At 44.0% G+C, this 26,434-nt stretch overlaps 1 protein-coding gene across 2 annotated transcripts in view; it reads left to right on the top strand.

Annotated features, from left to right (window-relative positions):
* Positions 1-26,434, top strand: part of ATP11A (ATPase, class VI, type 11A) — an 84,099-nt gene that overhangs the window by 3,837 nt on the left and 53,828 nt on the right. For both annotated transcript variants that reach the window (XM_005884444.2, XM_014531947.1), the window contains exons 2-5: positions 10,841-10,963; positions 19,621-19,710; positions 20,767-20,847; positions 23,488-23,595. In XM_005884444.2, the coding sequence (XP_005884506.1) occupies positions 10,841-10,963; positions 19,621-19,710; positions 20,767-20,847; positions 23,488-23,595 (402 nt within the window). The remainder of the gene's footprint in view (positions 1-10,840; positions 10,964-19,620; positions 19,711-20,766; positions 20,848-23,487; positions 23,596-26,434) is intronic.

Genomic DNA, 26,434 nt, shown 5'->3' with positions numbered 1-26,434 from the left:
GCATTGCATAGCTGGGGACACACCATGATTTATTTCTGTCCTAATGAGAGCTGTAGGTGCAGGTTAGCCGGTTGGAAGCAGGTGTAGGAATTGGACAGAGCCCCAGTAGTCTGCCCACTTCTCTCCCCTGTCCTCCTCAGAACCTGGTCTCTGTCCCTGTGCCTCGACACTAGCATGCTGCTGCTGACCCCAGCATGGGGACTGCTGGGCCTCCCACCTCCATCTCCCCTTCTGAAGCTCTCAGAGACCGTGGGGGAGGGGGGAGTGCTGTGCTGTGGGCCATGGGAGCCCTTGGCCTCTGGCTCACAGAAGGATAGTAATTCTTTCATCAGTGACTCATGATTCCCTGTCCTTTTCTCTTTGGGGCAAGAGCCAGCAGGGCTGGGCAGCAGTGGCCTTATCCTTGATGAAGGGCTGGAGTTGGGCACTGTGGCCTCCATGCAGGGCTTTCCTCTATGGCTAGGACCCAGCTGAACTCACTCTGACTCCTGGGGCAGGGGAGCTGGCCTCACATTCTAATACCTCAATGTTTGGTTCTTCCTGGAGGCCTCCCAACACTTGTAAGCCTCGTCTCCTCTCTTAGAATTCTCTTGTTTTACCACCGGGTCACTCCAGTTCACTTTATTTATATATATAATTGATTTCAGAGAGGAAGGGAGAAGGAGAGAGGGATAGAAACATCAGTGATGATAGAGAATCACCGATTGGCTGCCTCCCGCACTTGGGATTGTGCCCCGACCAGGAATCGAACTGTGACCTCCTGGTTCGTAGGTCGAAGCTCAACCACTGAGCCATATGCCCGAGGGCTAGCTCACTTGTTAATGTCAGCTTCCATCTCAGTTGTTGCTTGCTGTCAGGCCCTGGTTCCCTGAGTTCTGACTTGGGAACACGCCCCTGCACAAGTGCATCTGTCTCCTGAGCTAGACTCTGTGGGTCCTCCTTCTAGGCAGGGACACCTCCCTGCTCCTCTTCTCCCCACCTGGGCCCTGCCCAGACCCAGAGCCAGCACACAGTGAGCCCTAGCCTGTCCCGGTGTTCTAGGGGAGCTGAGCCTCTGTGGTGCACACACGATAGGTGGTGGAAGGTGATTTACTGGCAGTTTAACAGGAAGCTGCCTTCCCTGTGGTGAGGCTTCTGAGCCCTCCGGATAACCCATGTAAAGGTGCTGATGTCGCCATTGCTGGAAGTGCAGTGATGAAGAGCATTATAAGGAGGTCGCTCAGAGCCACAGTGGGAAACCGGGATGGAAAACCCAGTCCATTTGGTCACTTTCCTGCCATTTTGGGTTTAAAGTTGCAGTAAAGATGGCAGCTCCTTCACATGCAGCCTCATCGGGAAACATATTCCTGTCAAAGACGTAGGGTGAGTTGGATGACATCGGTGTCGGTTTTGCTCCTATCGCATTTCACAAGGACTGGGGAGTCTGTTTTCAGTGCTTACTACCCATCCAAGCAGCTTCAGACTCTAAGGTTTCTTGAGTCCAATTTATATTTTTATTTCAGTTCTAGACCCAGTAAATTATAGCTTAGGTCAGCTGATGTTTAACATTTTCCAGATGGTCACTGTTTCCAAATGAAGTGGACCATCACTTGTGCTTTTGTGATCCAAATGATACTGTGTTAAAAAAATATGTTCGCGGCAGAAAAATGCCACTGAGAGCCTTGTAAATAGCCCAGATTTTCGGGGCGGGTGGGGGTGAAGCCAGCTGTTACCATTGATTACGGTGAGAAAGGTGAGGGTGCAGCGAGGAGCCAGGGTCGAAGGTATAGTGTGGACAGAAGGGAGAGCCCAACTGGGGTGTCTGCCTCACCAAGGGTGGCCTCGAAGCCTTGAGGTCCAGACCCTGCTTCCCGGCCCTCAGAAAGGCTGGGGGTCCCTGGCAGACAGCTTTGATCTCATGAATATGTAGGTTCCCCTTTGTAGTATCTTATTAGACCTGAGTGAGGCTCACGGCAGCAAGAGTGAAAAACTTTGCCCACACAGACATGTGTGGGATGTGGGCTGGAGGACAGAAGGAGCCCGTGTCACCATTGTCTTCATCACAAGAGCGCTGGCGCTGCCTGGGAAAAGGGAGCCGGAGAAATGCCTATTTTTAGAAACACCTATGTTGTCTACTTACACCATCGAACAAGAAATGTTGCCCTTTAAAGCTATAAACAGATACCAGAACGAGGAATTGCTTTGTCATTGGATCTCTGTAAATTTGAAAATGGTTGTTGAGAAGAACCACCTCTATAAAAATTGATCTAGTAATTTGAGGCTAGATGACATGCTTATGTTCCGCTCCTGGTCCCACAATGTAATTCAGCTAATAGGTTTTGTTTGTTTCAGCTGAAATTCAAACCTTCCATTAGGTGACTGACACTGGCTAAAATGGATTTGCAGCATATTTTTAACAATCTCTTTTGTCCTTGTGTGCTTTCTAACTTCAATACTCAGGCAGCCATACCTCAATGGCAAAATTGGTAAAGCCATGATTGCTGAAACTTGTTTCCCTTTGGTAATTCAGCCGTTTATCTGGTTGAATTCTAAATTCAGAGGAATCTTGTCCTTACTGGAGTGGCGGAGAGTGGGGGTGGGGAGGGAGCGGGGAGGACGAGAATACATGAAATCCCGCTCTCTTCTCTTGACTGTTTGGCTTTGCTGTTCAGGGAGGAACAGGGCATTGCATCTAAAATAATTGGTAGCCACCGTGAGTCCTTAGGAATGAGTTATTTTCCTTGGTTTACATTCAAGGTGTGAGGATGTAATGCTTGCTCTCAGCCGTGTTTATCCCATTGAGCCCTGGGTGTAAAATTTTCAAGTTTATCCCCTATTAGGCATACTCCTTTGGAAATGCTTTCCACTCATTTTTTATTCATCAGGAAATGCTCTGTATTAAAAACCAAACCTGAAAAATGTTCATTTTCCCTAAAATGGAGAGAATCCTGCATTCTGGTAAAGGCCATCCTTCGCTGCGGTGAGAGATACAGGAAGGTAGGAGCAGCTTCAACGACTTCAGGTGAGGGCTGTACGGACTCAGAAACGTGAGGCGCAATGCTTGGAACCCCAGAATTTGCAGGGAAAGAGCCAACCAGCCACTTGAGTGAGAGGTACTTTATCATAAAATTCTCTTGTTTAAAGAGTACAATTCAATGGATTTTAGTACATTTACCAAGTTATAGGACCATCACCATAATTTAGTTATAAGACATTTGCATCACCCCCAGAAGAAACCCAGCACTCGTTAGCAGTCACTCCCCTACCCAGCCCCTGGCAACTGCAGATCTACCTTCTCTGTGTGTGGATTTGCCTGTTCTGGATGTTTCATGTCTTGAAGTCACACAGTATCTGGACCTTAGTGTCTGGCTTCTCTCCCGTGGCCAGGGTTTGACTTGCATTTATGTCCCTCGTGACTGTTGATGTGGATTTTTGGAGAAATGTCTATTTAAATCTTCATTATTGTCTTTTTTATTATTGAGCTGTGAGAGTAACTTCTGTATCCTAGGTACAAATCCCTTATTAGAAATATGATTTTCTAGTATTTTTGTAGGGGACCGACTCCACCATGGAACCACCTGTGTGGTCCCCAAGGATATGAGTCTTGACCCCTAGTTCTCCTGCATCTTGGCAGAATGTCTTGTGATTCCCCCAGGAAGTTAAAAAGGGCTCGCTTGAACACAAGCACTGTGATAACCACAGCACTCAGTCTGAGAGCGAGGCTGCTCCTAACTGAATACCGGGCAGGGAGCGTATCCACCGTAGATACGCTGGACAAAGGGATGATTCATGTAAAAGCACAGAACAGAGTTTAGATCCTTCCTTTTATCCACCTGGATTAAGCACGTCATTACAGCCAAGTCCTTAGGGCCTCAGCTTTGCCTGTCCCTCAGAATTACTGTCTCTCCTCTCAGTACTTTATTATTAGTTGTGGGTAGGGTCACCTGGTGGCCTAGACTAGTATCACCGCTCATTTTTTAAATAGATGATTGAGCCTGGTTTAAGTCATTTTGCTAATTGACGGTGCCTGACATTTTCCTGTTAATGAACCAGGCCTCCTTGGTGGTGGTTCTTGGTTTAGTATTACTCTCTGTCAAGTGGGAGGTTATATGAAAGTCTATTTAAAGAGAGGAAATCAGTCAAGTGACTTGGAGGGTGAGCATTTCTGGGCCCTGGACTCCGAGGTTCCGGGAGCAGGAATGAATATTTAACGGAACACTTGCGCACACACGGGAGCCTTGCGCCATACATCTTTCGAGACTAAGTGTCACTTGAGCAGAGAGGGGCACGGATGTTTTAGAGAACATTCCCCCACAGGTAACGCTTCCCTGGGGCTTAGAATGTTTCCTCAGCCGCCAACACACACCCTACCTGTCAGAAAGACTGCTTTTCAGCAGCACTGGATCAACCCCAGTTGTCAAAAATATCTTCAGGAGAAAAGAGTTAAGGGAAGAAGCCGAGAAGGATATTCGGATAGCTATGTCAGCATGATTTATGGGACATTTTCTCCATGCCCTGTCTTAGGGAATTGCAGCCATCCTCCCTGTTCCGGAAGGTAGCTGCTGTGGGTGTCCTGTGTGGTGCCTGAGGGCACACTGGGTAGGAGAGGGGAGATGCCCGCTGTGAGGCATGAACCATGCTTTTCCTCTCTTCACGTGGCCTTCCAGCCACCTCGCCCTTGTGCATTACCTCAGCCAGCCTTTCTCCTCCAGCCCCAGATAAGTTCTTCCAGGAGGCTCTGTCCTGGCCCAGACCAAAGGCAGGATGGCAGGATGCAGTCCATGTCACAGACCTTTTGCCTGTAAGGCTCACTGTGGTCCATTCGTCCGTCCTTTGTCACTCTGTCTTTTGTGTGTATCATAGAAATGAAACCGTCAGCATTATTTAACATCCTGCGCCCCAAACACCTTTGGCAAAAGTGTACATTGCTAACGGACAGGTGAGCAGGTGCAACATGGATGGAGAGTTCACCCCAAAGCTCATATCAGCCCAGTTGTGCCTCTGGTTAATGGGGCCAAAAGCTTTGACAAGACAAAGGGTCTATGAGCTCAGCCATTCTGCAAAGTGAGATGGTCCAGCTTCCAAAGTCCCTGTGAACTCTGTCCTTCCATCTAGTTAAACTGAGAAGTGTTAATAGGTCCCTATCACAGCCTCCTGTTTCCAGAGTTAGAAGAAAGCCATGATTTAGCTAATAACAAGTCCTCCTCTTTTTCCTTGAGGTAGTTTGTCATTTGCTCATGGGTTAATAGATAAGAAAAAGAACGAAAGCATAATGGTCAAGAGGTCTTTTGCATGAGATTCTGTCTGATCCTGTCCCCTGGTAATTTTTTTACTTCCTGAAAGATTTTAGGAAGAGCTTTATGCCTAAGTTCCTAGAATTTAACAGAAGACTGTAAAGGGGAAGCAGTTCAGACACTTCAGAACGCCTTCTCCCTCTAAGAAAGCACAAAGGAAAAGCTCCCTTGAGGTAGTTTGTCATTTGCTCATGGGTTAATAGATAAGAAAAAGAACGAAAGCATAATGGTCAAGAGGTCTTTTGCATGAGATTCTATCTGATCCTGTCCCCTGGTAATTTTTTTACTTCCTGAAAGATTTTAGGAAGAGCTTTATGCCTAAGTTCCTAGAATTTAACAGAAGACTGTAAAGGGGAAGCAGTTCAGACACTTCAGAATGCCTTCTCCCTCTAAGAAAGCACAGAGGAAAAGCTCGAACCAAAGGCCAGCTGATAATGAGAGGAATTACCTAACGATAGCTGTACAAGTGAGTTCTATGACGTTTGATGTAAACATTATCCCATTATGTCCCTAGCACGAAAAATAATTATCCCACATGCAGGCAAACTACATATGCCTTTCATTTAAGCAAAAATACTTACTCAATGGGGGGAAAGGAGGATATATGTAATACTTTCAACAACAAAGATTTCATTTAAAAAAAAACTTGCTTAACTTTTTGAGGAACCGCCAAACTGTTTCCTAAAGTAGCTGCATCATTTTCTATTCCCACCAGCAATATATGAGGGTTCCAGTTTATCCACATCTTCCCCAACTTGTGTTATTGCCCAAACGAAAAATAATTATCCCACATGCAGGCAAACTACATACGCCTTTCATTTAACAAAAATACTTACTCAATGGGGGGAAAGGAGAATATATGTAATACTTTAAACAACAAAGCTTTCATTTAAAAAAAAAAACTTGCTTAACTTTTTGAGAAACCGCCAAACTGTTTCCTAAAGTAGCTGCACCATTTTCTATTCCCACCAGCAATATAGGAGGGTTCCAGTTTATCAGCATCTTCCCCAACTTTTGTTATTGCCCAACTCTCTTATTTTTTATTCTAGCCATCCTGGTGGGTAAGGAGTTGTGTCTCCTTGTGGTTTTGATGTGTATTTCTTAACCCACAAATGATGTTGACATCTATGTTCTCTGTTAAATAACAGCTTATCCAATTTTCATTCTAGTGACCCGAACTCACTGGACATTAGATCCTTCAGTAATTTTAACCATTTCAGGGTTGATCCCTTCATCAAGATCAGAAGTAGAGGAAGGAGGGTTTGTTGTGTTAACATAAGTTACTGACAGTTGTTACATCTACATGTGTTCTGGATTTACTACAAGAATTCTATTGCACACTGAGTAGGATTTTAAGAAGTAATTAGTAACATGTAATTTGCCAAAATAAACTATACCATCTACCTACCTTTCTTAACAGATTGGTTGTAAGTATACCGCAGGTGTGAGCAAAATGTTCATATTTGTTTGCAGTGTTTTCCACACTATAGAATGGAAGTCCAAGTTTTCATTTCTAGCTCATTAGGACAAAGCTACTGAGCCCTCTGTTGTGTGTGTACATATATTAATTTGCTCCATTCGTTCAAGGTGACGGCTTTGTTAGCAAGCCTCATTTATTCATTAGGGGTTACGAGAGCAGAGCCCCACAGCACACGTGTGGGGTCCACTTTCCATCCCTGGTCTCACTCGCTGCTGGAAGAGGCATTGTTATTTGTGGTTCTTCTCTCAAACTCACATTCTTCCTGGAACTTATTTATGAAACAAGGTACCCACCTGGCCACCACTCTCTCTGCCAGTCTCTCTGATGGTACATTTTTCCCCAATAAGCCTTGTTGTTGGTTTTGGGTTTGTTTGTGTGGGGTTTTTTTGTTTGTTTGTTTGTTTTTTGGTGCTTTCTCCCTTGTTTCTGTATGTGACAATTTAATTTTATAAAAATAATAAGAAAAAAAGACTCCTTGGATTCTTCTTACCTTCCCTCCTCTGACTGTGTTCATTCTGGTGGTTTGCAAACTCTCAGGTAGTAGTGGCCTCTCAGCTGTTGGTTTGGTGATTCCCAAAATTCAGTGGGAACCCCTTCACCACCACCCTCTGGGAACAGCTCAGGGTGTGTGGATGGGTAATTTTGCATCTTAGAAGCAACTGAGTGCTCAGCCTCATCCACACAGTTTAGATTTGTATGTGTGATCGGAACTTGAGGCCAGCCTTCCAGGGGGCATGCCAGGTGTCTTCTTGATGTAGTCAGGGCACCTGGTGGTAGTGAGTCGTTAGGAAGCCTGCCAGCCAAGAAATACCACTTAGTGCTGGTTCCAGCCTTGCCTTGCTGACCAACGTCTCAGGGTTCTGAGGAGAGAAGTCACATGGAGTTTGTTGGGCATTATCACACGTTCTATCTAAGATGAATACCTAGAAAGAGAGGCCAGTGTCTCCGTTTTGCTGCCCTTGGGAGAATTTATTATAACCTACATCTTCATTCTTAGAGCACCATGTGGCATAACTTTCTTTTTGTACCACAATTTAACAGTGAACAGTGTGACTGGTATTTGGTTTAACACTGGCTAAATTAAGAATTGCATCATAGGGACTAAGTGTGTTTTCACTGCCAAGTGTGCTGAGAACCAGAATCTTAGAACTTAGAGCTGGTCTAGTCTGATCCCTTCAGTTACTGCTGAGTAAGTTCAGCACAGAAATGTTGAGTCACTCCTCCATTGTCGCACAGCCCGTCAGCAGCAGGACACGCGTGACCGGGAGGGGGTGATTGTAATGGTGGTGATGAAACCAGCCATTCTCCAGGAGTGCCCTCTTTGTTGTATTCTCTTCAGCTTTTGAGCATTTAATTTTAGCCTTAGAATTGGACATTTGTGCAGAGAACAACATACAGAGCTCAGCAGGGTCGTAATCTGAACCCAGAAATGTCCCCTGCCTGTCAGTGCCCTGTGTAAGATCACCGGTCACTTCATGACTTCAGAGCATGTAGTTCCTCTGTGTCCCGCCTTGGGCTCCGCTGTGCTGACTGAGCAGTGAGCCACGTCAGGGGGAAGCGTAGCTTCACTGACCTTTCAGTCCACGAGTGTAAAGCCTGTTCATAGAAGCAAGGAGCTTAAAGGAACTTCTGGGTTGTTCCATCCCCAGGGAACTGTATAAAGGCGGCGTTGTTGTACAGGGTTTAGCTTTCATTTAGCTAGTGTGTGGTCCATTCCCAAATGACTTCTGTTGTGCAGATCTAGGCCAGTCCTCCTGCATGTGGTGTTCAGTTCATTTTCCCATCTCGTCCCACAGGCAGGAATGGTGTTCTGGCCTGTATTTGTTGAAACGGCACTGCACTGTTGAGTTATGTTTAAGGTGTTAAATAATTACATTAAAAACTAGACAGGGTTGAGAACATGCATTAGCCTTAATAAAATACATTCTGACTTAGCCTCCCAGAGTGCCGGGAACACCAGCTCCAGGCCAGGCACCTCGGCGTGGCCCCGGGAAGATGTGGGCTTCCAGAGTCAGTGCGAGGGCTGGAAGCCAACTGCTATCTTTGAAGTTTAGAAGAAAGGTTTTCTATTTTTGTATTAAAATTTATATTTGTATGCCTTTCCTTTTCTGGTTCATTTGTTATATATTCTTTGTCAGTGTCACTTCCTGAATCCACAGGAATGAAAAGCACGTCTTTGGCCAGGCTCTGAGAAAGAAAGGGAAGTCAGAGACATTTTTTATTTTCTTAACTTTCCTAGCCAGAGATTGATTTATGAAGCTTTTAGGCAGGTTTTTAAAGTAAACATCCCTCATGGGTGGCCTCACCCAAAAATAGCAGGGAAGGGCCTGGGGACCGGGAGACGAGAGGGCCTGAGGAGGGAGGGCTCCCGCTTGCTGGGCGTTCAGTGGCCCCTCGATCCTACGATCCTATGGAGCAGCAGGCTCCTCGGAGGGAGCCACTTGCCAAGCTCGTGCCTAGGAAGAAACCCTCTGCTCATGCCGAGTGAGGCAGGCGGCTCCTGGGCCGGTTCTGTTCAGGGATCTTGTGCCGTTTCCTGCGTCCCTGCTGAGCCTCTCTGAAACACGGGTGGAATCACAGAGGCGATTTCTCTTTATCCTTTAGTCACATGGACTGTCCCACAAAGCTGGGCCCTCATGAAAGGAAATGTGGGTGGAATTTGCTAAGAAAATGCGTAAGTGTGCTGTTCCTGCGGATGCTCTGCTCCACAGGTGGGGGGAGCAGTAGGGAGGGGAAACATGAAAAGTCTTATTCCCAAGAAGTTGATAGATGAGCAAAGGATATGATAGTATAAGCAAAAAAAAGGCAGGGGTGGGGGTAATGCAAGACTTATAATAACCTCACACAATAGAAATGCTGGGTTTCTTGTTACCCCTCTCTTTTTGGCTTTGGAAAGTGAGGGTTCCCTGAAGCCACAAAGGGTGGACCCAGAAATGGAGAGCAGCAGGAACCTGTGCCACGCTGGAAGGTTGGTCATGTGTTTTGTTGGCCTAGTTCATTCCCAACAATATGAGCAAAGTGCTGTCATGCCCTTATGGAGGAGGAAGTTCAAGCTCAGAAACTTGCCTGAGGCTCTTGAGAGTCTCAGCAACAACTGAACCAGGCCTTTGACTCCGATGCCCATCACACCGACGTTCTCTGCAATTAAAAGATGTCCCTCTCCTTCCCAGCACTGTACATCATACCCCAGGGAGGCTGATCTCTTCAGAGTTCCTTCAGCGGAATTGGGATGTGACGCCAGGACCCTGTGCTGGGGTGCTAGTCTGAAGGAGGACTGGGAGGCACATGCTTTGGCTGCTAGTCTGAGGGGGAAGGGGCCTAGGGCCGTGGTCTGGTCCTAGGCCCCTTCCCCCTAGGCCCCTGCTAGTCTGAGGGAGGGCCAGGACCCCGTACTGGATGTCTATAAGAGGCTGCATTTTAGCCTCGAATCCGTCACTATAGTGTTGTTATTAGGCATTTAAGTGCTCATGATAGCTTACGGTCTAGTTGGGTGTTTTTAAAGGATCCTTCTATTCAGAAGATATTTACTTAATCCTCATGCACACACCACTCTGAGTAATATAAAGATGAGTCAGACCCCAGTCTCCTCTCTTTCCAGGAAAGCCTTATTGATAGAGACATCTGAAATGGTTGAATAATTCTTCTATTCTGTCTTCAAGATTTTACTCTTCTCTTTCATTAAAGACCTTTCCCCAAATTTCTGTCCGTCATTGTCTTTTCTCTTTTGGAAGCCTTAAGATTTTGCAGTTGTGTTCTGTTTTTTTTACACGAACCCACCCCATGTCACTTCCACCGTAAATCAGCTTTTTCAAGGCTGCCCCTCAGCTCTCACTGGGAGTGCAGAGTGCCCACTCAGACTGTTTCCTTGAAGAATGGGGCAGGGATCGGAAGCACTTAGCCCATAAGCGTTGAGTAAGATCGAGGTGGGGGTGGCGATCTGGCAATGGCAGGTGGGGCTCAGCCTTCCCCATGGCCCTGCAGGAGGCTGTAAGTTCATATGGACAAATGCTAAGGCCAACACTCCAGGGAAGAACTTTCTCACCCACCGTCTGAGGTACTTGTGCTAACGCCACTCCGTTTTCCACAGTGTGCTGGAGAAGAGAATTGGGTCGACAATCGGACTGTTTACGTGGGACACAAGGAGCCCCCGCCAGGTGCTGAGGCCTACATTCCGCAGAGGTACCCAGATAACAGAATAGTCTCCGCCAAGGTAACCTCCTTGTCTTTGTGTTTATTAACTTCCTTTGGGGAGCATTGGGATTTTCTGACAGCAGTTAGCAATCCCCTCCGAGAAATGCTGTTACAGCTGCCATCCACTCCCGACCGAGGGCTGTGATTGCAGCTTACACGGGGCTTGTGAACTCCTTATCCCTCTGCTTGTCTCCAAAACTCTGTTCAGACTTGCCAAGATGTAACAGCACATTTTCTCCATTTCTCTTGATTATATCATGATATAGTATCACACTGGAAGTCTAGGACATTCAGTTCCTACTACTGCCACTTATTTATTTGCTGTCTGGCCATGTGCCCTCACGAACCACCCCAGGCTGGAGTTTCCTCATCTATGAATAGAGACGACGAGACGATGTTAGATGTCTCCCGTGAAAGGGTGTGTGCGCGACCACCTTGTAAACAAAAACACCGAATCCATGTGGAGTCTGTCAACTAGGTGCAATAAATACAAAGAAGAAGAAAAGTGATTAGAATGTCATCATTTGAACATAGTGCCCTGTTTTTGTTGGCTGGGGTGGGACTGCAGAGGCGTATTTTACACATGGAGAGAGTAACCTGGTGAATGGGTCTTGAGAATAGGGTGGAGAATTTTGTAGTTGGCTTTTGACAAAAAGGTAAATGATGGCTTTCAGGATTATGGAGAACTTTCCTTTTCAGTGCCTACACACACGTGTTGATGAAGGCATATACACATTCCTGGGTGCCTACACACACGTGTCCATGAAGGCATACACACATTCCTGGGTGCCTATACACGAGTGTCCATGAAGGCATATACATGTTCTGGGTTCACTAGCTGTATAGATCTGGGATAGACTGACTGGATTCACACGTGAGTGGCCAGTTGCGTAAATCTGTGTGGTCCACCTACTTCATTCTTCGATGAGCTATCAAAGAGTGTTTGTTAATACTTGCAAACAGAAAAACATTATTTTTCAAGGCAGTTTTTTAATGGAATTATTTTACTTTAAATTGCAATACATAATACTAATTATAATAATAATAACAACAACAACAATAGCAGCTTCAATTTCCAAAAACACAATGTGGATAATTGCTCATAAACAAAATCTCAACCAAATAAATGGAGTATGCAGTTACCCAGATATGATCTATGAAAGGAGAAATAAAATGAAGGGGAACTCCACATCCAAAAATGCGTCTGTCCAGCAGTGACATTTATAAATTTAACGCAGTCTTAAGTAGAGATCACTAAAGATGATTTCTATGCACATACGTACCCTGTCAACCCACTAGTGTGGCCGAAAAAGAAAAAATCTCAAAAACATTTCTTTTTCAAAAAGGTTTTTAAATTTTTCCATTGCAATTGACATACAATAATATCTTAGTTTTAGTTGCACAACATAGTGATTAGACATTTACATAATTTAAGGGGTACCCCATCTGACACCATGCATAGTTATTACAATATTATTGACTATATTCCCTATGCTGTACTTTACATCCCTGTGACTATATTTTATTTATTTATTTTAAAAATATTTTTATTGACTTCAAAGAGGAAGGGAGAAGGAGAGAGAGAAAGATAGAACATCACTGGTGAGAGAGAATCATTGATTGGCTGCCTCCTGCACACCCCCTACCGGAGATGGAGCCCGCAACACGGACATGTGCCCTTGACCGGAATCAAACCTGGGACGCTTCAGTCTGCAGGCCGATGCTCTACCCATTGAGCCAAACCAGCAAGGGCCCCTGTGACTGTTTTTACAATTGGCAATTTGTACTTCTTAATCCCTTTACCTTAATCCCTTAAGCACCCCCCAACTCCCTCACATCTAGCAACTATCAATTTATTCTAATTTCTTAAAAATCTACTCCTTTGCAGCACAAATGCACCAGGAAACGGGGCAGTGCACTGAAAAATATTAAAATGTTGTGCCATGTGTGAACTGTCAGGACAGGAGTTGGGGTACAGGTGATGGGGTGACCTGCCCATGCTTCGCAGTGTCTAGTCTGGGTAGGATGTTTGTCAAAGCACTTCAGCCGCTGATAAAATCCCTGTGCAGCTGCCTTCTCCCTCCGGGACAAAGCTTAGCCTCCAACCTTTCAGCCCCAGGTCCTACAGGAGACGTGGAAAGTTCTGTACAAGGCTTTGTGGAGGAACTTTCTGGAACACAAAGCGCCTTGTTGACTGCAGGCATCAGAGAGTTGGGGGTTGAAAGCCCCTGTCAGTGTTTTGGGGAAGAAAACTGAAAGCAGTGATTTCTAAATCCCATCCCCTTTGTTATCTGATTCAAGTTTCAGAACCAATTTATTATTTTCCTATTTTTCTTTCAAATATTCCCGCAGCCGATAGCCAACAATAATTTTGCGATGTCTTGTCTTACCTCCTCACTCTGCAGCTCACCACCCTTTCCTTTGCTGACGTATCTTTTCTCTCCCTGCGTGGCACCTGCCTGGACCCAGCTGCCCTACATGCACGGGAGCCCCCAAAGCCTCCTGGGTTGCTGACAAAGGAAACCCTGTGCTGGACATTGGGTTTGATAAGGACTTGCAGGTTCCTGGGGGCCTTTTTGAAACTGTTTTTTGCTCAGAAAACTCCTTCATACCAGGAAACTCTAGAGTAGGAACTAATAGAAGTAAGTCAACATCCTTTCAGGAGGTGGGTCGGGCTAAGTCCCCACAGAAGAGGGGTTGAGTGTTGGGTAAAGTACTCATCCAGTTTCACCTCAGCTCAGAGTGGACGGGGGACTGTGCCTCCCCAGTTCATGTGTGTGCAGAGAATGATCTGCATTCCTCAAAAAGCAGGATTAATGCCTTTATATCCGTGGATGAAGGTGTATCAATTCAAGGGAAAGTTATGTGCAACATCACATGACCTTTATTGCTAATCAAATTCGGCAAGGAAGAGGACCTCAGGAAGACGAGAACTTAGGCTCTAAGCCGGTAGCTGGGTGGACAGTGGCATTGATTTAGATCCACTGGGGTAGAAATCCAGAGCACGAGATTGTTTTCATTTAAGAACAGCGTAGGATATATGAAAACTACATTTAATTTGCAAAATATAAGTTTACAAGCAGGTTTGGAAAATATGTTTGTGGTAATGTATCTATGTTTTCTTGGGAAGAAAACTTTTATTGCTACCTAAAGGAAAAGACTGCTGGCTAAGACTTCTTCAGGACACAAAAGCGTGTGCTCAGGAAGTCTCATTTATCATGGGCATATTTATACTAGGGGATGAAAAGGCCAATCTAATTATGTTAAACTTCTGGCCTGTGGCATAGAAGCACGGTCATTGGTAATCAGTGATTGATTTGACTTCCATTTCCTTTTTGGGGGAGGCATACCAGACAAGTGTCTGATAGAAGAAGGAAAACTAAGAAATCGCTCCTCAGCATGACCCCCTTCCTTCCTTTCTGACCACACGCAGAGCTCCCCGCCCAGGACCTGCCTGAGCTCGCCGGGCGGCTGGTTCTAGACTCGAGAGAACGGTGGAGCACTGCTTTATCAATTTCACAAAACTGTACTTTTGGGCACAAAATTCATGTGGTTTCCAGCTCTGCCCTAAGATGCTGCATAATTAAATAATAGGCTCAGGCTGTACTATCACTCCATACCTTCAACACAGCTAAATAACTCTTGATTATTGGCAAGGGAAAAGTACCTCAGCCAATTAGATATGGGCAGTGTTCTTAATGACTTCCAAGTTTACCATGTCATGTAAGCTCTAAAACAACCCCGTGAGGCAACTCTTACTTATTAAATCCAGCCTATTCCAGAAGCACCAAGCCTCAGAACAAAGCAGATGAGCCAGTCCTTAAGTCACGCACCTGACCCTGAGCCCAGCACTCCCTCTGCAGGGCCAGCACTACCTCGCTTACTGGCCTATCATGATGCTCACTCATTTTCTAACTCAATAATCCAGAATTGGGGCATAATTTTCTACATTCCCGTCTCCCAGTCATAAATGAAAGAGAAACTTTAAGTCCATGTGAGTTGATTGCCTCCCATAGAAGACCAGTGACTGGCCTCCAGTGCGTTTTTAGAACTGTCCCTTGCACACCTGTGGTGCTGGATCCACTTTCAGGTACAGAATAGCTGAGACTTAGGGGCAGTTTCCAGGTGCTCTCATTTTACTCTCTGGCAGCTGGCAAAGAAGAACAGCGCCCAGGGCTTCTTTCTTAGAGTTTTTCTTTCACCACATGACTAAAGGTAGACCAAGTGAGACTGTCCTCTTCTTTGTCATGAGCCATACTCTCAGTAAGCAAGCCAGAACCAGAGGTACTTATGCGTAGAGCAGAAGAGATTGGACAGTAAGAGATCAACCAAAGGACTTGTATGCAAGCATATAAGCATAACCAGTAGACACAGACAGTAGGGAGGTAAGTTTTTCTTTCACCACATGACTAAAGGTAGACCAAGTGAGACTGTCCTCTTCTTTGTCATGAGCCATACTCTCAGTAAGCAAGCCAGAACCAGAGGTACTTATGCGTAGAGCAGAAGAGATTGGACAGTAAGAGATCAACCAAAGGACTTGTATGCAAGCATATAAGCATAACCAGTAGACACAGACAGTAGGGAGGTGAGGGCATGTGCTGGGGGGCAGGAGCAGGTAGGGAGAGGTCAATGGGAGACAAAGGAGACACATGTAATACTTTAAACAACAATGAATTAAAAAAGAGAGAGAGAGAATGGACAAAACCGAGCTCAGATGCTCATGAGGCATTTTCATCTCCGGGCTAATGACACACAGAACAAATGCAAAGACTCTGGGAATGTAGTTTTTTGTGATGTGAAATAAATGCCAGGAATAGTAATTGTCTTGTATAATTCAACATTTCCCAAAATGTCTTATTAAAGTAAAGAGAGGATCTCTGGTAGACTCAGACTCCTCAGTTTTCTTATAGCAAGAAAAGGCCCATTTTATTCAATGCCTACGGCTCAATGCAGGGTTTCTGCTTATTAAGTACTATTGTACTGATTGTATACAACAGGAGGGAGGACTTGGTAGCTGAATATAGGTCAGTGTTTTATTATTCTTTGTAGTACACAAAGCATTACATTCTATTGTGGCCCATATATCTAAGCAAATATTTAGATGATTACCATTTAACAAAGATGAAAATTGTATAATTGGCCCACTAATATCACTTTTCCAGCTCTTAAATATGTAATTATATGTTCATTTTATTTTATTTTATCCATATGTTGCTGTTAGTACAATCATGAATGTTTAAATTATCTCAATTGGTTTTCAATTTTCTTATACATCATCAGAAAATAATAATCTTCTTTTGACCATATTAACATATAATCAAAGTAGTAACTTATTAGAGTAACTTATTCTATGAAATGCAGAAATCACAAAACTTAATATCAAAGCTATAGCATGGGCCTTCTGTGCCCGATTAGAATAAAGAAACCATTTAACTGATTTTATTTTATTATTTTTTAAATATATTTTTTTATTGATTTCAGAGAGGAATGGAGAGGGAGAGAGAGATAGTAACATCAAAGATGAGAGAGACAGAGAGTCGTTGATTGGCTGCCTCCTGCACATCCTCCACTGGGGATGTGACCTGAAACCCAGGCATGTGCCCCGACCGGGAATCAAGTCATGACCTCCTGGTTCATAGGTCAACGCTCAACCACTAAGTCATGCCGGTGGGCCTTTTAACTGATTTTAAATTCCAAATTTGTGCAGACCAGAAGTTACCTGGCAGACCAGAAGTTAAAATTAAAAACACAACATCATTTACATTAGCACCAAAAGGAAAAGTAATACATTCTTAAGTATAAATCCTACAAAATATGTACAAGATCTATATGAGGAAAACTATAAAACGTCGATGCAAGAAATCAAAGAAGATTTAAATAAATGGAAAGATACTCCATGTTCATGAATAGGAAGACTCAATGTTGTTAAGATAATGAATTCTTTCCAACTTAATCTATATATCCAACACAGTACTTACCACAATCCCATCAAGTTATTTTGTAAATAAAAACAAATTGATTCTAAAGTTTATATATGAAAGACTGAAAATAGCTGACACAATATTGAAGGAGAAGAACATAGTTGGAAGACTTATACTACCCAACTTCATACTTTCTATAAAGTTACAGTAACAAAGACAGTGTGGTATTGGTGAAAGAATAGACAAGTAGATCAGTGGAACAGAATAGAGAGCCCAGACATGGATCCACATAAATATAGTCAGCTGATTTTTTACAAAGGAGCAAAGCCAATTCAATGGAGAAAGAAAAGTCTTTTACACAAATGGTGATGGAACAAATGGACTTCCATGTACAAAAAAAGAAAGAAAGAAAACCTAGATACTGATCCTCCATTTTCACAAAATTTACTCTAAATAGATTGACGATAGCCTAAATCTTAAAACACACAACTATAAAGAAAATCTAGGTGACCTTGAGTTTGGCAATGAGTTTTTTGATACAAAACCAATAACATTAACCTTGAAAGGTAAAATTGATAAGATGGACTTAATTAAAATTAAAGTTTTTTCCTGGTAAGAGAATTAAAAGACAAGTCACTAAGAGAAGATATTTCCACTCATATCCATAAAAGACTGGTATGAAATGATACATGAAAGATAAGGGAAGGGAGAGAGTGTGTTGGGTTTGGGACCTAGAAAATTAATTTTTTTCCCTAAACCTCTAGAGACCCTCTTGGAGTAACTTATTGGGGCCAGTCTGAGAAGGGAACTGAAAATATGCCCAATGGGAGAGGGGAACCACTCCTTTGTTTTCTCACTCATTAGTGAACTTCATTATGAACTTGTGAATATAAATTAGAATAGAAAATGGAAATTCTCTGTATATTCTCTAAGCAGTCAGAAACTGAAGGCAAAGAAGCTTTTTCTTTAAACTGTAGATATAGAAATAGGTGAAATAGATATAAAAACCAAATTCAGAATATGTTGGATAGTTTAGGGCCATTCAGTTTTCAGGAACTTGTGTTTGAGATTCTGACACTAAAGGAGCTCTTGGTAGGAGGGCTTGGCCCCTGATGTCTGGGTCTGCGATGCCACACCCAGAGCTGGGCTCTGCCCAGCCGGAGCCGATGTAGGTTCTATTCATTATACAGACAGAGGGCAAGGGTCACCGTGCAGATTGGGCAGAGCCCTTTCTCACTCGTTAGACTGAGAAAGGCAAAAACTCATTAAAGGCAAAAACTTGACAAATGGAATTTTAAAAACCATTTCCATGCTCCATGTTACTGTAGATTAAGGACATCTGGGACATTGTTTTCAGCACAAAAGTTAGGGAAACTCTCCTCCCAAAGCAAAATTGCAAGGTTTGGAGAGGAAGTGGCACCCAGAACTTTCTCCCTGCTTGCTTCTCCCTTCCCCCTGAATCAAGAGGAAGGGCTGTCCTGTGTGGTGCTGCCACAGACAACCCCCAGGGTAGGAACCATCTCCAAACTGGGTCAGAACCACTTAATAACGTTGGCTTCTTCTATTTTAGCTTTCTATTACCATCTAGTCACACTGCCACACACAGAAAAAGCTTATGAAGAAATTACCATCAAGGAAAAATGCTAAACATGTACGTTTTGAGTTAACAATCATAGGTTTATATTTTACGGAAGACATCCTATCTAATAATAGACAAACATGGTAATTGACCATACCTTCGCTACGCCTCCCATTGGCTAATCAGCATGATATGCAAATTAAACCTTGCCTTCGGCCTGTGATCATGATCGGAAAGCTGGGCCACAGGCAAGGCAGCACCCTGAAACCCAGGAGCCACCTTGCCTACAGCCCGTGATCGTGATCATAATCGTGATCGGAAAGCCGGGCACAGGCAAGGCGGCCCCCTGGAACCCAGGAGCCTGTCAGCGAGGTCTGCGGGCGAAGCAGCGATCAAGCTATGAGGGGGGAAGGTGGGGGGCAGAAGGAGCTACAGGAGCAGCTCTGGCCGGAGACTGAAGACTCCCGCCAGAGCGAGGAGCAAAGACTGAAGGCTCCAGCCGCAGCGAAGACTGTGTCCAGAGCGAAGATGGAAGGCGGTGGCCAGAGTGAAGGTCTGGGTCCCGGGTGTCAGAGGAAAACTGGTGCTGGCAGCCAGGGGAAAGAAGGCCTATTGCATGAATCTTCGTGCAACGGGCCTCTAGTTTTAATAATAAAACTATTGTTAAGGTACTTTGCATTACCTTGAATAATGTTAGAGGGAACTCATACATCCTGCCTTTGGAGAACACATTCTGTGCCAGCAGTTTGTTTTTGTGGTCAGCAAAATTGAAAAAAAAAGTCTGCAAACACACTAAATTTTGAATTATGGGTTTTGTATCTGAAACTAACCATTTTGGCCTGGCTGGCGTGGCTCAGTGGTTGAGCGTTGACCTATGAACCAGGAGGTCACAGTTCAATTCCCAGTCCAGGGCACATGCCTGGGTTGTGGGCTTGATCCCCAGTTGGGGACGTGCAGGAGGCAGCTGAATGACTCTCTCTCATCATTGATGTTTCTATCTCACTTTCTCCCTCTCCCTCCCTCTCTGAAATCAATAGAAAGATATTACAAAAGTAAAAAGGTAAACTAACCATTTTGTACATTGAGATCCAGTGCTACTTATCATGTAGTAGAGTAAATAACACAAAAAAGTAAAAGGTGACCAAAATGACACCTTTTTGTTTTTCTTTTCTACAGTACACATTTTGGAACTTCATACCCAAGAACTTGTTTGAACAATTCAGAAGAATCGCCAACTTTTATTTTCTTATCATATTTCTGGTCCAGGTAAGGCCAGTGACCGTTTCTCTATCTTCTCAAATCCAAATGAGTGATCTTTTATTCTAAGGTGATTAACTGTGGTTTGTTAATAAGAAGGAGCAAGAACTTGGTGCCACTTATCTGCAGTTTCTTCCTTTATTTTCTTCAGGGACAAGTGTATTGGTTCAGGGACCTAGGCGCTAAAACATACATGGGCATTCTGCATTTGAGTTGGTTCTGGCCACCGTCCAGCACTGGAAATCCAAATGAGTGATCTTTTATTCTAAGGTGATTAACTGTGGTTTGTTAATAAGAAGGAGCAAGAACTTGGTGCCACTTATCTGCAGTTTCTTCCTTTATTTTCTTCAGGGACAAGTGTATTGGTTCAGGGACCTAGGCGCTAAAACATACATGGGCATTCTGCATTTGAGTTGGTTCTGGCCACTGTCCAGCACTGGAGGGGGGGAGATCAGGCGCTTCCTAATCTTTAGGAGAAATTCACCAGCCCAGCTAAGCATTGTGACCTTACCCTCTTCTAAGTATACATAGATTCTCCAAAGAAAGCATTAAAGAGAGAAGTGTGGAGAGGGGGGGAGTGGGGAGAAAGGAGTGTGAAAATCACAATGAGCTATGAATTAGGAAATGAATTGGTCAAATGTGTTTTAAGAACAACAATCCAGTTTTTCTCAATTACTATCATGCAAAATACAATTGAAGGACTTTTAAAATTTCCCCCACATCAAGTTATCCATATAACATAGTTGAAGTGTGGCGCCAGAAGCAGAGTAGTAAATTAACATAAAACGTACACTGGTATCAGACTGTGTCTTCGCCACCGCTAACATGGTTTTCCTAAGCATTTCCCTTAGTTAAAAAGAATTGCCCTCAGTTTTATAGTAAAATAGGATGATTTGCTTCTTATCTAACTTAGCTCTAGTGGTGGGAGGAAGTCGGGTAACCATAAAGCAATTTAAAATAAGTAAAAGCAAATGTCGGGTGGCCGTGTGAGAGGGCCAGCCATTCTGTTTAAAGTCACCGATGCGTGTTTCTGACAAGGGCTCTACAATTCTCTTTTACTTGCAGTTGATTATTGATACACCCACAAGTCCAGTAACGAGTGGACTGCCACTGTTCTTTGTCATCACTGTCACAGCTATCAAACAGGTAAGACTTCACAGGCAGAGGGAGAAGGTCGTTATCTTTGTTGTGTGATGTCGCCTCTTATCCAAAGTAATACGGTTTAATTTAGCCAGTTCATAGAAAAGCTTAACTACGTTTTAAAAATGTGTTTTTATAACTGTTTCAGGTTGATGCTTGTATAGGAGAGAGATTCTATAACTTAATTGCTAATTTGGTGCCCTGTGAGTTTTAGGAAGAAACTATAGTTTCACACTGAATCAGCCAGGGATGGTGTCTGATTTTAGATGATTGCTTAACGTGGCTGTTTTCTTGATGGTCTTAACTGCAAGGATCTGCTCTCTACAGAAAGTCTGGGGTGTGGCTTTATACTCGAGCATGCTAACTCCCGACTCACTCAGTGCGGATCGAATTGTTCTTTCTGGTCCTGATGAATAAAGCCAGTGACTAACAGTAAAAAGAACGAATCTCAGTTATTTCCATTATCCATTTAGCCAGTGGCAACCATCACCACTATCTAGTTCCAGAGAATTTCCACCACATGACAGCTCATGGGTACAGATGTGCAGCCACATCTGGAGATGTAGACAGCTCTTTGGGTGCCTGGTTTCCCTTTCATGTGCTGGGAAATAGTACAGAGAAGAAGTAATTCATCATCCTTAAACGCACTTTCCACATTCAGTGAAACCCAACTCAGAAGGCATGTTAATCCAGAAAACAACCAAACTCTTGGTTGGAAAGTGTGTGTTTTCTTCTACTGGGGAAAGAATTTAAAATTGGAAAGAATTTGAAATTGTACCTATTTAAGAACAAAAGAATTTAGCAGAGTTGTTAGTTAGGAGAATTAGGTCAGGCTGCTTTGTCAATGCTTGAGCTGGTGTCTGAGTTGACATAGGAATAGCTGGTATTAGTAGCTTCCAGTGTTTGTTACAATCAATAAAATGCATATGTGCGTGAGTATGCTGACATATCCTCTTCAAGGTAGAATATTTAAGTTCAGGTGCTGGAAATATAATTGGTGCCACGTTTCTTGAGGACTTTTGTTCAGTTCATATTAAAAGCCTAAAAGTCTTATTTGTCTTTTGACTCAGACATTTTCTTTTTAGGAATCTGTACTAAGAATATATAATGTAATGGATATGCACAAAAATACAATTGTAAAGATGTTTATCAGAATTATATGTATAACTATAATTCAGATTGCCATGGGAAAATGCCCATGATATATCGAGAGTACAAAGTAGTGTAGTAAGTGCAGTGTGATTCTAATTTTAAAAAACTATACCCCCTTAGGCTAGAATTATCTATAGTAATAAAAGCGTAATATGCTAATTAGACCGGACAGCTGGACGAAGGTGGGGCTGTGAGGGCCAAGGTAGCTGCCACGGCTGCGAGGGCTGAGCCCCTTGCATGAATTTCATGCATTGGGCCTCTAGTATTTCTATATAATTATATTGATGTAGTAATAATTTATGTATTAATAGTTTTTGTGGAGTGATAGGAATAGGACATTTTTAGTTTATTTTTTTGGAGGAGTGATTTATGTACGTATTTCTTATTTTTGGTCCTCAAACCGCTTAATACTTTTGTAATATAAACGGTAAAAACTAATTTGGGGAAGTTATTTTTATTCTTTTATTTATGTCTTGATTTTGTTTTAAAAAATGCATTCTCCTGCCCTGAGTGGCAGAGTGGAGAGTAGCAAATCAGGCAGAAGACCCTGGATGTAGCATGATCCAGGCATATGGTTAAATATATTTTTCTTTTCTAATTTTATGTATTAAACATATTCATTTATTCTACAGATATTGATTGAGCTTCTTTCATGTAGTGAGTCTTTTTGTAGGCCCTAGAGCTGATATTGCTGAACAAAAGACATTCCAGTGAGGGAGACAGACACCAAGAAGCCATGTGTACGTGCACCTGTGCACACACACATGCACATGCATGTATACACATAAGCCCACATGTGCACTCTAGGGCATCACAGTGTCAGTGGCGGGGGCTTCTCTGATACATACACTTGGACTAAAACCAGGCGAGTGCAATAGAAGGGGAACCAGAAGACTCTGCCCCAGACCTCAGGCCGTGAGCAGGTCCTGGCCCCTCTGGGGCCCCACACCAGGGCCCTGCTTGAGCCACCTGGTGTGTCACCACAGGGGACTCGAGAATGGCCATTCCACACATGTCTAGATGGGAGAAAGTTTGGGAAAGCCCCATTAGATGGTGTAGAGCTGGGGCTCCCAGCAGTGACAGGGCCAGTCATGTCCCTGTTCAGTTTGGGAGGGCCCTTCTTCTAGGGTCCAAGAAGGCTGGGACCTTGACCAGCACGATGGCCAGAGGACATGAAGAAGTGGAAGATTTAGGATCCATTTGAGGGGAAAATGCCAGGATTTGCCAATAGGTGTGTTTTGGATTTGAGGTCAAGGAAAATAAAAGGTGATTTCTGGTGGTTCTGAGGCCACATTTGTCCTTCTCATGGACACAGCTGGGAGCTCGAGGGCCCCAGGGCTCCTGGCCACCTCACTTGTGCAATGGGCCAAGGCTGGCTGTACCGTACTCACTGTCATGGCCCATCTCAACGAAGTCCAAAAGGATTGGCCTAGAGCTGAGAGACCTCCATGTTTCTCTCACTTGTCACATGGAATTTTTTCTCTTTTTTTTCAGGGCTATGAAGACTGGCTTCGCCATAAAGCAGATAATGCCATGAACCAGTGCCCTGTTCATTTCATCCAGCATGGCAAGCTGGTTCGGAAGCAGAGCCGAAAGCTGAGAGTAAGTAATAACTGACACTCTTAATTGGAGTAAAGCCAATAACAACTTAAAACAACAATAAGAGTGTAACAGGTGTTTTTATTAGGTACCAGAGGCCCAGTGCATGAATTTGTGCACCAGTGGGGTCCCTCGGCCTGACCTGCGGGATCAGGAGGAAACTGGCTCTCTGACATCCCCCGAGGGGTCCGGGATTGCGAGAGGGTGCAGGCCAGGCCGAGGAACCCCACCGGTGCACGATCAGGGCCAGGGAGGGACACAGGAGGTTGGCCAGCCAGGGAGGGACCGCGGGAGGGCTCCAGGGCGTGTCCAGCCCGTCTTGCTCAGTCCCTATCGGCCAGACCCCAGCAACAAGCTCACCTACTGGTCGGAGCGTCTGCCCTCTGGTGGTCAGTGCACGTCATAGCAGCTGGTCGACTGTCTGCCCCCTGGTGGTCAGTGCATGTCATAGTGAGCAGTTGAGCAGCCTTAGCATATCATTAGCATATTACGCTTTGATTGGTTGACTGGACGACCAGACACTTAGTATATTAGGCTTTTGTTATATAGGATAGGCCCAACCTCTTCCCCTAATATTTCAAGCAAACTCCTATCACTACTTTCTTTTTTTTAACTTATTTGTTTTTAAAGTTTTAATAAACAACTTTTAGAGCAGGATCATAATCACTAACCAGTCAAGATAAGGAAAGCTCTAAACACTCTTAGAAAACCTGTTTTAGAACAAGGCAAATTCTTATTAACATGAACTTCACTAGGTTCACAGCAAAATTGAACAGAAGGTACAGAAATTTCCAATATACACCTTGTCCTCCATCCTCAACCCCTAACAGCCTCTCCCACTGTCAGTAGCCCCAACAGGGTTACTTGAAGTTTATGAGATTACTAGAGGCCCGATGCACAAAAATTCGTGCAAGAGTAGGCCTTCCTTCCCCCGGCTGCTGGCACCGGCTTCCCTCCTCCAGCTACCGGCAGGCACCCAGGACCCAGGCTGTCTTCCCTTTGGCCCCAGCTTCGTCAGGAAGGACATTCGGAATGACGTCTGGAAGACATCCAGTCTAATTAGCATATTACCCTTTTATTATTATAGATAACAGTGATTTTCAACCTTTTGCAATTACTAAAATTCTGTGGCACACCAAAAATATGTTTTTTGCTGATTTGACAAAAAAATGTAGGTATAATTTTGATTCATTCTCACCAGGTGGCTATTGTTGTGTTGGCTGTTGTCATTTTTTATTTGACAACCTAAGGGAAGAGAGGTCAGTGCCCCTGACTAAATAAAATAGGTGTTGCATGTTTTCAAAATTCTTGCGGCTCACCAATTGAAAATCGCTGGATCATACTTACTAACCAGTCAAGACAAGGAAAGCTTTAAACACTTTTAGAAAATCTGATTTAGAACATCCCAAAGTTCATGTGACTATCATCTTCACTAGTTAGAAATTATGGAAATTGAGTCTGAAACCTCACTGAAAGTTTTATTTTAATTTTTTCTCCAATGAATTGTTAATGTAACATGTAATTTTTTATCTTTAAATGTGTGTTTGACTGAAGTGGATTGCATTCAGACTTACATCTGTTTAGAGCACCTGTATGTGTACAAACGATAAGTACTAGTATAATCTTTACAGTTTGTCCTGGAGTCTTGTTTAGCTGTGAACCTCCTGTCACCTTCTCCTGTCCTTGTCGCTCCGCCCAGGCCTCTCCTCCACCCTCCTTCCCTCCTTGCCTGACAGCTCCACTGGCTCTCTGGGCTGCTTTCCTGGCCAGAAGTCGTGGTGGGGTTCTCAGGAAGTTGCAGAAAAGGATCGTTGCCAGCTTTCATGCAAAGCGACAGGAAAGTGGGCCTCCACTTCCAGGCACAGCCCTGAAGAGGGATAGCCCAGTCAGCCTGGGGGTCGTGGTGTTTGGAAAAGGGCCGAGTCCAGGATACAAGAACACATCAGGAGGCCTGTTCACATGTCATTGGCATGGGGTCCACCTTTGTTATGTGTATTATACCCACTATTGTATGTATTTTTTAAAATATGTTTTTATGGATTTGAGAGAGAGAGAGAGAGAGAGAGAGAGAGAGGAAGGAAGAGGGAGAGAGAAAAAGAGAAACATTGATGTGAGAGAGAAACATCAATCAGCTTTCTCCTGTACGCACCCTGACCAAGGTCAAACCCACAACCTGGGCATGTGCCCTCACTGGGAATGGAACTGGCAACCTTTTGGTACATGGGACAACACTCAACCGAGCCACACTGGCCAGGGCTGTATTTTCTTTGCCTTATAAATTTTACTGTCCATGTGTTTTAGTAATTTGAATTCAGTTAGTCTCTATTGATGATGTTTTTCTAGTGGTCATGGGGTCAGAGAGGTGAGGGTCTGGGAGCAGGGCCTCACAGCCATGGGAACAGTGTTAACAGGTTCCTTTAGACCCCATGTCCTAAATGCAATTTCCTTGAACAACTCTATTTCCCTTGCAAAGTCTTCTGAACTTTTTTCTATTAAACTATTTTTCAATTACAATTAATATACAATATTAGTTTCCGGTGCATGACATTCATTTAGCTTACAGATTGATCACCCCAATAAGCCTATACAATATTATTGACTACTAGAGGCCCGGGGCACGAAATTCGTGCATGGGTAGGGTCCCTGGGCCTGGCCGGCAATCAGGGCCAATCGGGGCCTCCCTTCCCCAGCTACCAGCTGCCAGCCGGGGCCTTTCGTCGTTCTGCGCCACCCCCTGGTGGTCAGCGCACATCATAGTGAGTGATAGAACTCCCAGTCGAACTCCCCTGGGGACACTTTGCATATTAGACATATATATGTATATGTATATGTATATGTATAT

This window comes from Myotis brandtii, unplaced genomic scaffold (assembly GCF_000412655.1).
Source record: "Myotis brandtii unplaced genomic scaffold, ASM41265v1 scaffold83, whole genome shotgun sequence".
Lineage (NCBI taxonomy): Eukaryota > Metazoa > Chordata > Mammalia > Chiroptera > Vespertilionidae > Myotis > Myotis brandtii.
Note: the sequence above shows the minus strand (reverse complement) of the source record. Positions and strands in the feature narration are given on the sequence as shown.